The 11,822-nt window shown below is 35.0% G+C and overlaps 2 protein-coding genes across 2 annotated transcripts; both read left to right on the top strand.

Moving 5' to 3' along the window:
* The first annotated feature begins 1,631 nt into the window (after positions 1-1,631).
* LOC135843772 (uncharacterized) lies at positions 1,632-3,697 on the top strand. The gene is made up of 6 exons (XM_065361784.1): positions 1,632-1,828; positions 1,919-2,364; positions 2,442-2,498; positions 2,673-2,907; positions 2,990-3,159; positions 3,246-3,697. Exons 1-6 carry the CDS (start codon positions 1,771-1,773, stop codon positions 3,630-3,632), a joined length of 1,353 nt encoding a protein of 450 aa, XP_065217856.1. The 5' UTR covers positions 1,632-1,770; the 3' UTR covers positions 3,633-3,697.
* Positions 3,698-9,650: 5,953 nt separating this feature from the next.
* On the top strand, positions 9,651-11,822 carry LOC135844670 (uncharacterized). The gene is made up of 6 exons (XM_065362984.1): positions 9,651-9,773; positions 9,889-10,364; positions 10,472-10,519; positions 10,720-10,954; positions 11,028-11,206; positions 11,319-11,822. The coding sequence occupies exons 1-6, from the start codon at positions 9,716-9,718 to the stop codon at positions 11,706-11,708; spliced, it is 1,386 nt and encodes a 461-aa protein (XP_065219056.1). The 5' UTR covers positions 9,651-9,715; the 3' UTR covers positions 11,709-11,822.

The raw sequence follows: 11,822 nt of genomic DNA, 5'->3' as shown, positions 1-11,822 counted from the left end.
TTTTCACGTCTTTTCGAAGAGTTAAATCTCAGAATACGGCGAAAAAAAGCTCAATTTTGAAAGTTACATGAAAAATCAAATGAAAAATTATCGATCACTAGCTAGAGTGTTTCAAATGTAAATTTTTCAATTTGTTTGAAAAAATATGCATACACGCCTTTTTTAGGGGTGCCTTAAGTGGGGGCTCCAAAAAAAGGGTTCAAAATTACGAATAAACAGGGAGCTTAATTAAACGTTTTCATCTGGGTAATTGAATATATACCTCAAAACGTTACGTTTGGCGTAAATCGCAGGTTTCTAGTTTTCCAGGGGTTCCCAAAATATCGAAATTACAAAAAATTGGAAAATTGGATTCTTGAGTACAAGCGCAAAATTTTATTGAGCTCAAAATTTGGTGGGATGGAGGTGTTTAGGATACTAATAAACCGTGAAAAGGCTTTTTAGCGAGGCTCAAAGGGGTAGGTTCAAAATGGTGGTACCAAAATTTTCCAAAAATCAAAACCCCCTCAATTTTTGCCCTCGAGGGTCGAAAATGGAAAAATCACCTCGCATAACGTTTATCAGGTTTAAACAGATATATTACGCTGGAAAAGTTTTTGAAAATAATAAGTTCTCAGTGGTTCCTAAAATTCTTTTTTTATTCACAATTTTGGGAACCCCTGGAGCCCGAAAAATGATCATTTTGGGTCAATTAACCACGGATTCGTATTTTGGACATTAATTACAACGTTTTAACAATGGTCGAGTCGATCATTGTCCGGGCCCAAAAAATGCCCTCATCAATACTCCTCCTTTCACCTAAGTAGGCACTTATATGTATTTCGTTATTTTTGTGGATAACTTTTATCAACGGTTTGTTTTCTGGAAGTTTTTACATTGTATCGACACTTTTTCATTAAATTTTAGGGTAATTCGGTCTCCTTCAGGCAATTTTAACTATCTATCCATAATTACCTTTTTAGAGATTTCATTGAAACTTCGCCACTTTCTGGCGATCTAACTTCTCTAATTTTCTATGTAGGTATGCCAAACATCAATCGCATAAAAAATATTCGAATTGAAAGGAGAGCAAATTCTTTCAGATTTTATCAGTGGCTAATTTCAACACCCCATCAACTAATCAGCGCACTGGACGCTGGGTTTATTAAGCTTGAATCGGTGACCAGTGAGAGAGGCGAGGGGCTGTGAAAAGGGCTGAGGGTGACTCTTGTTTCCAAATTTCAACATTTTTTCACTTCCGAGTTCCAATGGTTGGAGATCATTGTGATTGGGATTTAGTTTGTTGTGTTGGTAATTATGATGATTTGTGATCTTAATGATCACTTGATAAAAATATATATTTTTTTTTCAAATCATCAAGTCAGACAAAATAGTTATTATGAAATGAGATGGACCAACCTGAAATAGGTATTGAGAATCGATCAGTTTTTTTACCCACTGCTTCAACTTCACTTATCGTAATATGATTTCAAACGAGCTTCGATATACCTTGGATAATACTTCATTTCCGACAACCCCTTTCCCCGTCAAGATCAACGAATAAAGCGCTGCAATCAAATGAAACCACGTAAAGAATAGGGATATAGCCTACTTCGAGTTCTTGTTTACACAATTACTAAACCATCTTTACTTCTACGTACCTATAATCGACGTTCCCTACGTACTACGTAACTCTACTATACGTGAAAAACAATTTCGAAGACATAAAATGGAACCTCATTTCGGATATTCGCAAGTTTTATCTATTTTTTCCCAATCGAATACGCATAAATGTGCCTTTATTTCGCGTTTTCCAATTCATTAATATGTTTGATTTTGCTCACAAATGGTAAGCCCTTCAATCTACTTACTTCTTATACTTTGACGATGTAATTTTTCTAATAATAGGTACCTACAAATCGTTGAAATTCCACCACAGTTTCTGCCGAAGAAGAAATCGAGCTTCGGAACCGTAGCCCAGCATTATTACTATCTAGCTACAAAGGTTTCTGGGTATTTCCACAAAAAGTCAGTATAACTGAAACAGACCAAGAACAGGAATACTTTTACGACAAGAAGAAAGATTCGCGATATTTTTGCCCAAACGAAGAAAACACCAACAAAGAAATCAACAAACCTGGCAAAAGCTCGAGAAAAGACAACAAGGCTGAACAAAGCACCACAACACAAACAGCAAAATCAAACGACGATGACGATGATGTAAAACACCAGTACTGTTTATTCGAGAAAAAATTCGACAAGAAAGAAGAACCTACATGTAAAAAAGAGGTGAAACCTTTACTGGTCCAAATGAAAAATGGAAATTATGGTCCAGAATACTGCGGGTCGTCGGAGTCACGTCGAATGTATAGATTCGCTTTCCAAGTAGGTTGGATAGGTAGATATTCAAATCTTAAAATATCGTAATTCGACGAATACCTATTTTATATAAATTATTTTAGGTTTGCGTAAAAAAATCATTTTTCACGAGACTCAAGCGACTTGGAAAATCTTCAAAAGTAAGTTTTTACGTATAGTTGAAATTAAAAATTAGTATGAAATGCCCCCCTCTTTCGCCTCTTCCTCCTCCCATTCAATGAAATAAGGGATTTTTCCCCTTCGAGTTCACAACTTTGATGATATTCTGCAACGATCTGTTTTTATCAACGTACCTACTCATTTTGAATTCCCAGGCCAGCAAATACGCAGATTTGCAATATCCTTACACGTACCAAATCTGTTACGATCATGCCCAGAATCGAACCATTTTCACTATACACAGAATAAATTCTCCGTATATTTTACGTAATTTACTTCTGGAGGAGGAACATGCACTGCACGAGTTTCCTGAACAGCCTTTAACCGAGACTTACGGACTGGGGAATCTGAAAAATTTGGAAAATATTCTGAAAGCTGGTCAACTTCGGAGTGAGTTTTTTTTCGAAGGAGGAGGGTGGGGAGACATGAGAATTGCAGACTTGAATGATACCTAAAAGTGCCTTAATTTCAGCCAGAGAAAATAAACAATACAAGTTGGAAAAGTTGGTACCGATGGAAGACTTCGCATTAGGCCATTGGATGAAGACAACACTTCATATTATAAACTACATTCCTTTAAGTGTATCGAAGATACCATTATGGAAAGCCATTAATTCGCATGTCAATGCAAGATTAATCAAAGTAAGTAGGTAGAACTGAAAAAAAAAAAAAAAAAAAACTAAAATCTATTTTGATTATAATGATTACCTAAATCATTTTTCAATCAGCTGTTCAATGATGTCCTATCTGTGAGAATTTTCACCGGTACGTGGGGCCAGCTTGTAGATAATTCGCGAAAGAAACCAAGGTACCTGGGAAATGATGAAGAACTTGGCGTCACTATTCCCTTAATTTGGTGGAAACTAATACACTGCTCATTGATACGTCAAGGGGTTGTTATAATATTGCATAACGACGACAGCGGGGAGAAACTCTGCGTAGAAGATACAGATGCCTGCGATGTATCCAGATGGAAAGTCGATATCGAGCTCGAAGAAGCGATGCAAAAATACGTTTATTGCTGCGACGTACCTTCGGCCTCCGAGGCTATACCGGCGATAAATTTAAAACATTTGAAAATCAGTAATCCGTCTGATGTTCTTAAAATAGATTGACTTTCGAGTAAAATATATTATAAGCAATAAATTTTTAAGGAGAAAAATAATAACATTGCAATAATCACGAGTTTTTGGTTCAAATACTTGTACAATCCTCTTTCTATCACAACCACGAGAATTTTGGGGCAACTAAAAGACATAATTTCTGGCATAAAGTGTAACTTTTGAAAATGATGAAAAAGCGACACATTATAAGACAAATTATTTTAGGAAAAGAGAGTGAAACCTTTAGGAATTTTTTGCAAAAAAAAAAAAAATGCAACTTCAAGCGATTTTTTGGCAAGAAATCAGACTTCTTGACAATTTAATCAAAGCGTAGTATCTAATGGAATTTTTTGTAGAAAAAAATCACCACTTCTTTCACTACCTTTTTTCAATCAAAAAAATTCAACAGGGTGTCCACTATTTTTGACGAGTCATTTTCCATGACTTTGCCAGGTTTTCCAAACCAATTTTCCAGATATTTTTTTCCAAATTTCAATGCTTCATACCTCATACTTGAATTTAAAAAGAAGTTTCGGTGGGATAATTTTTTTTCATAAGTTTCTCTTCAAACTGGATACTTTTTTGGATATAAAATTCTCAATCGCCAAAAAAAGTCGTTTGTAATACGATGCAGTCCATTCTATCCAACATCAGGTTATCAGGAGTCCAAATCAAGAAAATAATCACGGACAATGGTACTACGTAATATTCTTTCACCAACAACAAACAGAAGATTAAAACCTAAACTAATACAAGACTTATTATAAAATATAATAACGTAAGTTTGTAGTATAGACACTGGACCTCCGGAGTAAGACAACCAACTGCAGGCCGAGGGGAATGGAAACGGTAAAGAAAGTTTGTGTAGGGATAATTTATCCCGCTGAGTGCTCTTGGCTGCGCTGTACTTACTTCAATCCGCAGGCAACGGGGGAAAGGGATGGTAGTGAGTTTTGTGTAGAGCCAATTTCTCCCGCTGAGTGCTCTTGGCTGCGCTGTATTTTGCATGTAGTTTGTTCAAGAAATCGACAGCAGCGCAGCCAAGAGCACTCAGCGGGAGAAATTGGCTCTACACAGATTTTTTTGGCAAGATGGCTGCCCGTTGGTTGTCTTACTCCGCGAAGCGGACAGTCCAGTGTCTATAGTTTGTAGTTTGTAATAGTACTTTGTGTACTGATACAGTAAATGATGATTTCCTACCCTTGGTATAACCTTCAAGAATACAACAACATTAAGGTAGCCCACACCACAGCCCACAATTCCCAATCCTTATCTGTCAAAAGAACTATGCGTTGCACAGGTGACAGAGTTACATGTTAAAAATTAACAGGACTTATGACCCCCACCGTTCTCACGTGAATTGGAAGATTTTTGTAGGCAGAATACAGGACGAGTTGAATAATACTCCCACTGCATTCAAATTCACCCCCAATCAGTAGGTTGACAATGAAATACACAGGGGAAAAAATGTTTCATAATTTTTTTTACATCACACTAGAAAAATGTGCTATGAGATATCAAAAAATGATCTCCAAAGTTTCATCCCTCAAACTTGATTTTAACCCGTGTCGCAATAGCTCCAAAGTTTGGAACATAACATCTGAGCGTGACCTTGCGAGTAATGATACACTGTATTTTTTTGGTGAGGATTTGATGTTGTTGTTTTTTTGTCACAAACTAACTCTAAAACCGTTGTTAAATTACTTATATTTCTACGGAAAAACCAATTTTTCTATTTTATTTTCCTGCAGAAAAAAATTAGCTTTTAACTTGACACACATTTTTGTATGTTTCTCTACACTTTTTCACCACCTACAAAAAATTTAAAAGGTTACAAAGATAAGATTTACTTATTATGTGTATTCAATATTTGTTCAGTCACTGTCTATGTCTGATGGCGACAATGGCCATTAATTACCCTATGAAAATCTGGTTTTCATTAATAGTCATGTAGGAATTGTAGGATATAAGGTAAATTATGGCCTTTGGACGTGGATGCTGAGTGAAGAAATATTGAATAAGCTACATTTTGGTATAAAAAAAATTAATTTTGAATAATTTTCGAGGGAGCAAATTCAAAAACAAAAATGTGAATAAGTTTTATTCAATAATTTTTTGATATTTTTGAGCTGTTTTGGGTGTTATTTTTTCAAGAAATCGAAAAAAGGATGATTTCAGTCTGTCAGGAATGTTTTTCTGCATAAATTACAGTAAAAGCTCGTTATAACGCTTTCGGATATAACGCTGATTTCGTTATAACGCTGATTCTTTCCGGTCCCTTGACATCCCCATTTAAACCAATGTAAAATTAATTGCGATATAACGCTCATGAGCGATTATAAATCGCGTTTTAACGCTCTAAAATTCAGGAAAAATCACATTTTTTTCATAATTTTAGCAACAAAAACCCATTTTTTTGCAAAAGAAAGCTTACTCATGTGTAAAAAATCATCACTTTCTGAACATTTTGGCCGCAACAACAGCTTTTTTTGCAATTTCTGTAGTATTGATTTTTGAAAATTCAAAAAAAAACTTTTATGGCAAAATTTTGCCAAAAAATCATTTATATTATTATAGCAGACCTCAAAATCAAAGTAAAATTTCAGATTTTTTTATTTCCACCTGGAACAGTTGTTCAAATTCAAAATAAAGTTCTCGTTTCCACTTCCTTTACAACGCTTTTTTTGCTTTAAAACGAGAATTCGCGGTATAACGCTAATTAGCGTTAAAATGAGACTTTTGGTTATAACGCGCTTCGGCTTATAACGCTCTTTTTCTCCGGTCCCTTGAAGAGCGTTATAACGAGCTTTTACTGTATGTCCAAATTTCATCGAATTTGATGCATTACTCACAAAGAAATCCTCTGTCAAAGGAAAATAATGTCTCAATTTTGGTAAAATTTCATAAAAATGTAAATTTTTTGAAATTTTAAGAATTTATGAGCAAAAGTGTGTTTTTTAAAATTTTTTCTCATTTGCATCCAAAATACAAATTTTTTACATGACTTTTTGCATACTGGAATGATTTTATTGGTATTGTCCCACTTGCCCCAGCAATTTTTGCAAAATGCTGTCCCGGGACAAATTTTCAAAGACCACTGCTGGGACATATGTGTTCCCACCTCAATATCTTGAGTGTGAGTTGAGGAAAAAATCTGTAACAAACTTATGTTGCTTAGAGATGCCCCAGGAACGATTTAATGCAAAAAAATTGGAGTTGGGATGCAAAACCAATATTCGGCGTGAAAGGGTTAAAAACTGTTTTAGAGTTAGCTTGTGACAAAGAAACAACAACATCAAATCCTCACCAAAAAAATACAGTATATTGTTACTCTATTGCACTTCATACATGTAGGGTGTACTCAATGATTTCTCCACCACACGTCGCCATGTGACTTGAAACGTTCACATTTTTCCTGTGTGCTGCATTCAAAAATCAGAATTTATTTTTTCATTGTCAATCTACCACCAAACGTTCACATTTTTCCTGTGTGCTGCATTCAAAAATCAGAATTTTTTTTTTCATTGTCACCCTACCAATCAGGCATGGTTTATCCCTGATTCTATTTGCCCAAAATTACCCCAACAAAAACATGTTTTCAATTTTCAACACCATCTCATCAAACTTTGGGAGAAGATCCTTTGTGTCGAAGTTCCATCAGTCGATTCAGTCGATTCAGCGATGTGTAAAGACACCCCTTTCAATCACAAAGTCAATTTAGTCTGTGACATTGACGGATACGTGCAAGTAACTGCCGATGGTGAGTGCTCAAAAAATGGAGATCCAGCAGCAATCACTGGTATTAGCATCTGCTTTGCACCAGACTGCAATTTGAATGTATCAGAACATATCTATAGTACCCAATTTACCCTTTCCACTTTTCTAGGTAATTTTTTTTTCAATTCCAAGAGTAAATTGGGTAAAAAACATGCCAAATGAAAAACCAAAAATGGAGAATAATTTTGATGGAAAATTTGTGGATTAATGTGGTAGAAAAATATCAATCATATAGGTACATTATGACTTATGAAAATTTTTCTTTCATTTTTTGGATTCTTGGAGGTCTCAAATATGAAATTTGGTCCGAGCAAAGCTAGGGCCACAGCTTTTAAACATCTTATAGTTACTTTTTGGTTTTTAAAGGTTTAGAATTTAAATAGGCTCAAATTTTCTTTAGGAAGTTGATTTTGAAAAAGAAAAGAGGTCAGGCTCCAGCGAAGCGAGGGCGAAAGCTGTTGAAAATTTGTACATCAAGAAGCATAAAAACGATCTTCTTTATGTGAGGATGAGGAGTTTACTTTTTATAGCTTTAAAAATATCAGAATTTGAATAATGTTTCTTTGAAGGAAGTTGATTTTGAAAAAATAAAACAGAACAGGCCCAAGTGAGGGCGATAGCTCTTGAAAATTTGTTGATTTTTTGAAAGAAAATTTCCATCTTGATTCTGAAAAAGAAAAGAAAACAAGCTCGAGCAAAACGAAGGCAAAAGCTTTCGTAAATTTGTGTTTTGAGAAGTAAAAAATAATGTTTTTCTTTCATCACAGTCCCATATTCAGAATTTGCAATTGATTGTTTTTTCAAAATTCCGGGGATTTTTTATGAAAATTATAAAATTTATCGACTTTATTCCCTGACCTTTCCAGACCCACCAAATTCCCTGACTTTATCCAGGTTTTCCAAGAGAATGGACGCCCTAATTAACAAAGTCAAATTTTTCACAGGGAAATTTTCAAAAAATTGAAATTATTAGAAAAATTGTGTAACAAAGTAGTAAGAGGCAATTTTTTGGAAAAAGATGAGACTTGGTAAGAATTTTTCTGAAAAGCGAGAACTTTTGTTGATAAATAAATACCTACCTACTTGGACAATTTTATGTAACAAAAAACTGGTAATTTTTAGCAAAAAAGTGTTCAATTTTGAAGTGCTGAATTTTTGAAAAAAAAGTGCAATTTTTCAGCACTTTCGTTAAAATGCGAGACGTTTTGACAATATTTTGCAAAAATCAAAATTTTTTGACAATTATCGCCAGAAAAATTATTTTTTTCGCAATTTTTGTCAAAAAAACGATACCTACTTTTTTTTCCGTTTTTGGCAATTTTGCAATGTGGGTGGAATGGACCAGATGTTTTTGGGGAACGCAGCATTGCGAGCAATTTGTAATTACTTAATGTAAAAAAAGCAACTTCTGGTGGTAGCTTCGGTTTAGCTGAAAAATGAGACCGGTTTCTAATCGATTCGGAATTTTGAACTTAAGAGAGGATAACATTTTTTAGTTATTACCTAATTTGATTACACTGAACGCCTTCTCGAACAATTTGAAATTGTCCTTGCAGAAGAAAGGCTAAATTTTCCTGCAGGCTCTATATCGCCCCAAAAATAGTGGCAATCGATTCGGGAGGTCGACTTTAGTGGAGTAGACTAAGTTTTGAGTGATTTTCTAACATTTCCGGTCCTTCTGGAGCAATTTTAATTCGTTGGATAAAAGTCAACTTTTGTTGTAGGGTTTCGGTCGGCTTGAAAATGGTGGAAATCGATTCGGGAGGTCAACTTTAGAGGGGCAGACCAAGTTTAGAGTGATTGTTTACCACTTTAGCTTCTTCTAGGGCAATTTGAATTTGCTGGAGGAAAGTCAAATTTTTCCCTAGGCACCTAGGCTTCAGATCGGTTTGAAAATGGTGGCAATCGATTCGAGAGGCCAACTTAGTGAGGTAGACCAAGTTTCGAGCAATTTTTTTTTATCAAAATGGACGATTTTGAATAGTGGGGAAGTTTCCAATTTTTCACATTGATCGATTTGACGACTATTTTGGACTCATTTCGTGCCCATTTCACAACTCTCTGGTCTCTACGTCTACTTCGACGACATACCCTTAATAATTTTTACACGGAAATCATACCACGTACAACGTAATGTCTTATTTGCACAATTTTGAAGCCATCTGCACTCCTACAATCCACGTTTTACACGTCAACCTACGTAGTACATACAAGAACGTACGTTACATCTATTTTACTGAAATCTAAATATGAAAAACGTTTCCGTTTCATCGCGATTTTATCAATTTTTTTCGACCGAATGAATAATTTACGTTCAAATGCGCCATTTTATCTTCGCGATTTTCCATTTATTATGCGTAATTTCCACCACAAAATGTAAGTACGAAGTACCTACCTAAACCTAAGTGATAGTTCGCTCAATTAGATCCATAAAGATGTACAGAATTTTCCGTACAAAATTCCATTCAATTCAATACAATTTTTCACACAGTTTTCGCAGAAGAAGACGAGGTTCGTAATCGAAGTCCACTACTATTAGCTCATTACAAAGGCTCGTATGAATTTCCCAAAAAGGTGTACATAACAGAAAAAGACCAAATACAGGAATATTTCTATAAAAAGGTCGATGATGTAGCACATTATTGCCCAAGTGAAGAAGAACCTAAAGAAAAAACCAACAATAATGAGGTCGTCGACAAAGCTGCAGAAAGTGTAGAAGAAAACGAGGATAGAGAAAACAAAGTTGAAGAAAGCAAAGATGCAGAAAAAACACCCACGAGTTTAGAATCGAGTAATGACGACTTAAAATATCAGTATTGTTTATTCGAGAAAAAATTCGATAATAAAGAAGAAAAAACAATATGTGCAAAAGAAGTGAAACCTTTAATAATTGAAAATAAAAAACAAGATGGCAAAGTAGAAAACTGCGGATCAGAGTCACGTTTACTTTATAAATTCGCCTATCAAGTGAGTAAATTAAAATTACTTTCTTAGGATTAGAGGTAGGAGTCGTGAATTTCAAAAATCTAATACCTTTGGTAACCATTCGATTTTTTTTCTCGAACATTTTATAGATTTGCGTAAAGAAATCAGCGTTACAGAAACTGACACGGCGAAAAAAAGTGAGTTTCATCAAAATAATGCATTAAAAAAGACACCTTCAACCAACCAAAGTGATCGAATCGACCACTCGTGGTTTTTAATTTTTTTTTTCACTTTAAAATACTCAATTTTCAAGCCAAATATGGACAACTTTATTCAGCAAATTTCCAGCTTTCATCTTTCGTCTGATTTTTAAAAAATTTTCCAATCATTTTTTCAGGCAAACAAGTACGCAGATGTTCAATATCCTTCCACCTACGAAATCTGTTACGACCACACCAAGAATCGAGTCATTTTCACCAAACATTCGATAAAGTCAGCGTACATGCTACGTAATCTACGATTGGACGGAGAGCACGCATTGCACGATTTTTCTAAACGACATTCAACCGAAACCTACGGACTTGGGAACCTGAAAAAATTGGAAAATATTCTGGAAGCTTATCGACTTCAAGGTAGATCTTAAGGGGAGGAGAGAGGATCACGAGTGATGAACAATCAATATTTACGTGATGATTTTTTCCACAGGATATTTACCCGAAGATGAAAGGAATTACCACTTAATAAGATTGGTACCCAAAGAAGATTTCGCATTGGGTCACTGGATCAAGACAACACTTCATATTATAAACTACAGCCTTCAACATAAGTCCAAGGTACACCTATGGGAATTGATTAATTCACACATCAGGTTTAGATTAATCAAGGTATGTACTTCTACTTAATCATGTAAGTAGGTACTTCCATAGGGGAAATATTCTTCAAGATGGAAAAAAATATACTTTCTATGAGGCACCTAATAAGTAATTTTTTAATCAGCTCTACGAGAAAATACCAGATGCGGAAATTTACACCGGAACATGGGGCGAGCTTAAAGATGACGAGACAGAGAGACGAAAATATCTAGGAAATAGTAGAAAATTAGGCATTACCATCCCCTTGATTTGGTGGAAGCTTCTGTACTCGGCGAAGAGACGCGAAGCAATTGTCATTATAATGCATAATAACTACAGTACAAAGAAACTTTGCAAAGAGAACACCGAGGCCTGCGATTTCAGCAAATGGCAAATCTTCGATGAAGTGCTAAAGAACGATTTTCGGACATATGTCTACTGTTGCGATATGCCATCTGCCGAAGCTGCTGTATCGACGATCAATAGTACGAATTTGAAAATCAGTATTTTGGATGGCATTTTTAAATTAGATTAACACTTTCAAGTTCGATATTCAATTGTACAAGAGACTGGATAACGAACTACATAGCTTATTGAATTCCTTACACATTGAAATACATAAGTACATGAATTTCAAATTACTCACCAA

The sequence above is a fragment of the Planococcus citri genome, chromosome 4, assembly GCF_950023065.1.
Source record: "Planococcus citri chromosome 4, ihPlaCitr1.1, whole genome shotgun sequence".
NCBI lineage: Eukaryota > Metazoa > Arthropoda > Insecta > Hemiptera > Pseudococcidae > Planococcus > Planococcus citri.
Note: the sequence above shows the minus strand (reverse complement) of the source record. Positions and strands in the feature narration are given on the sequence as shown.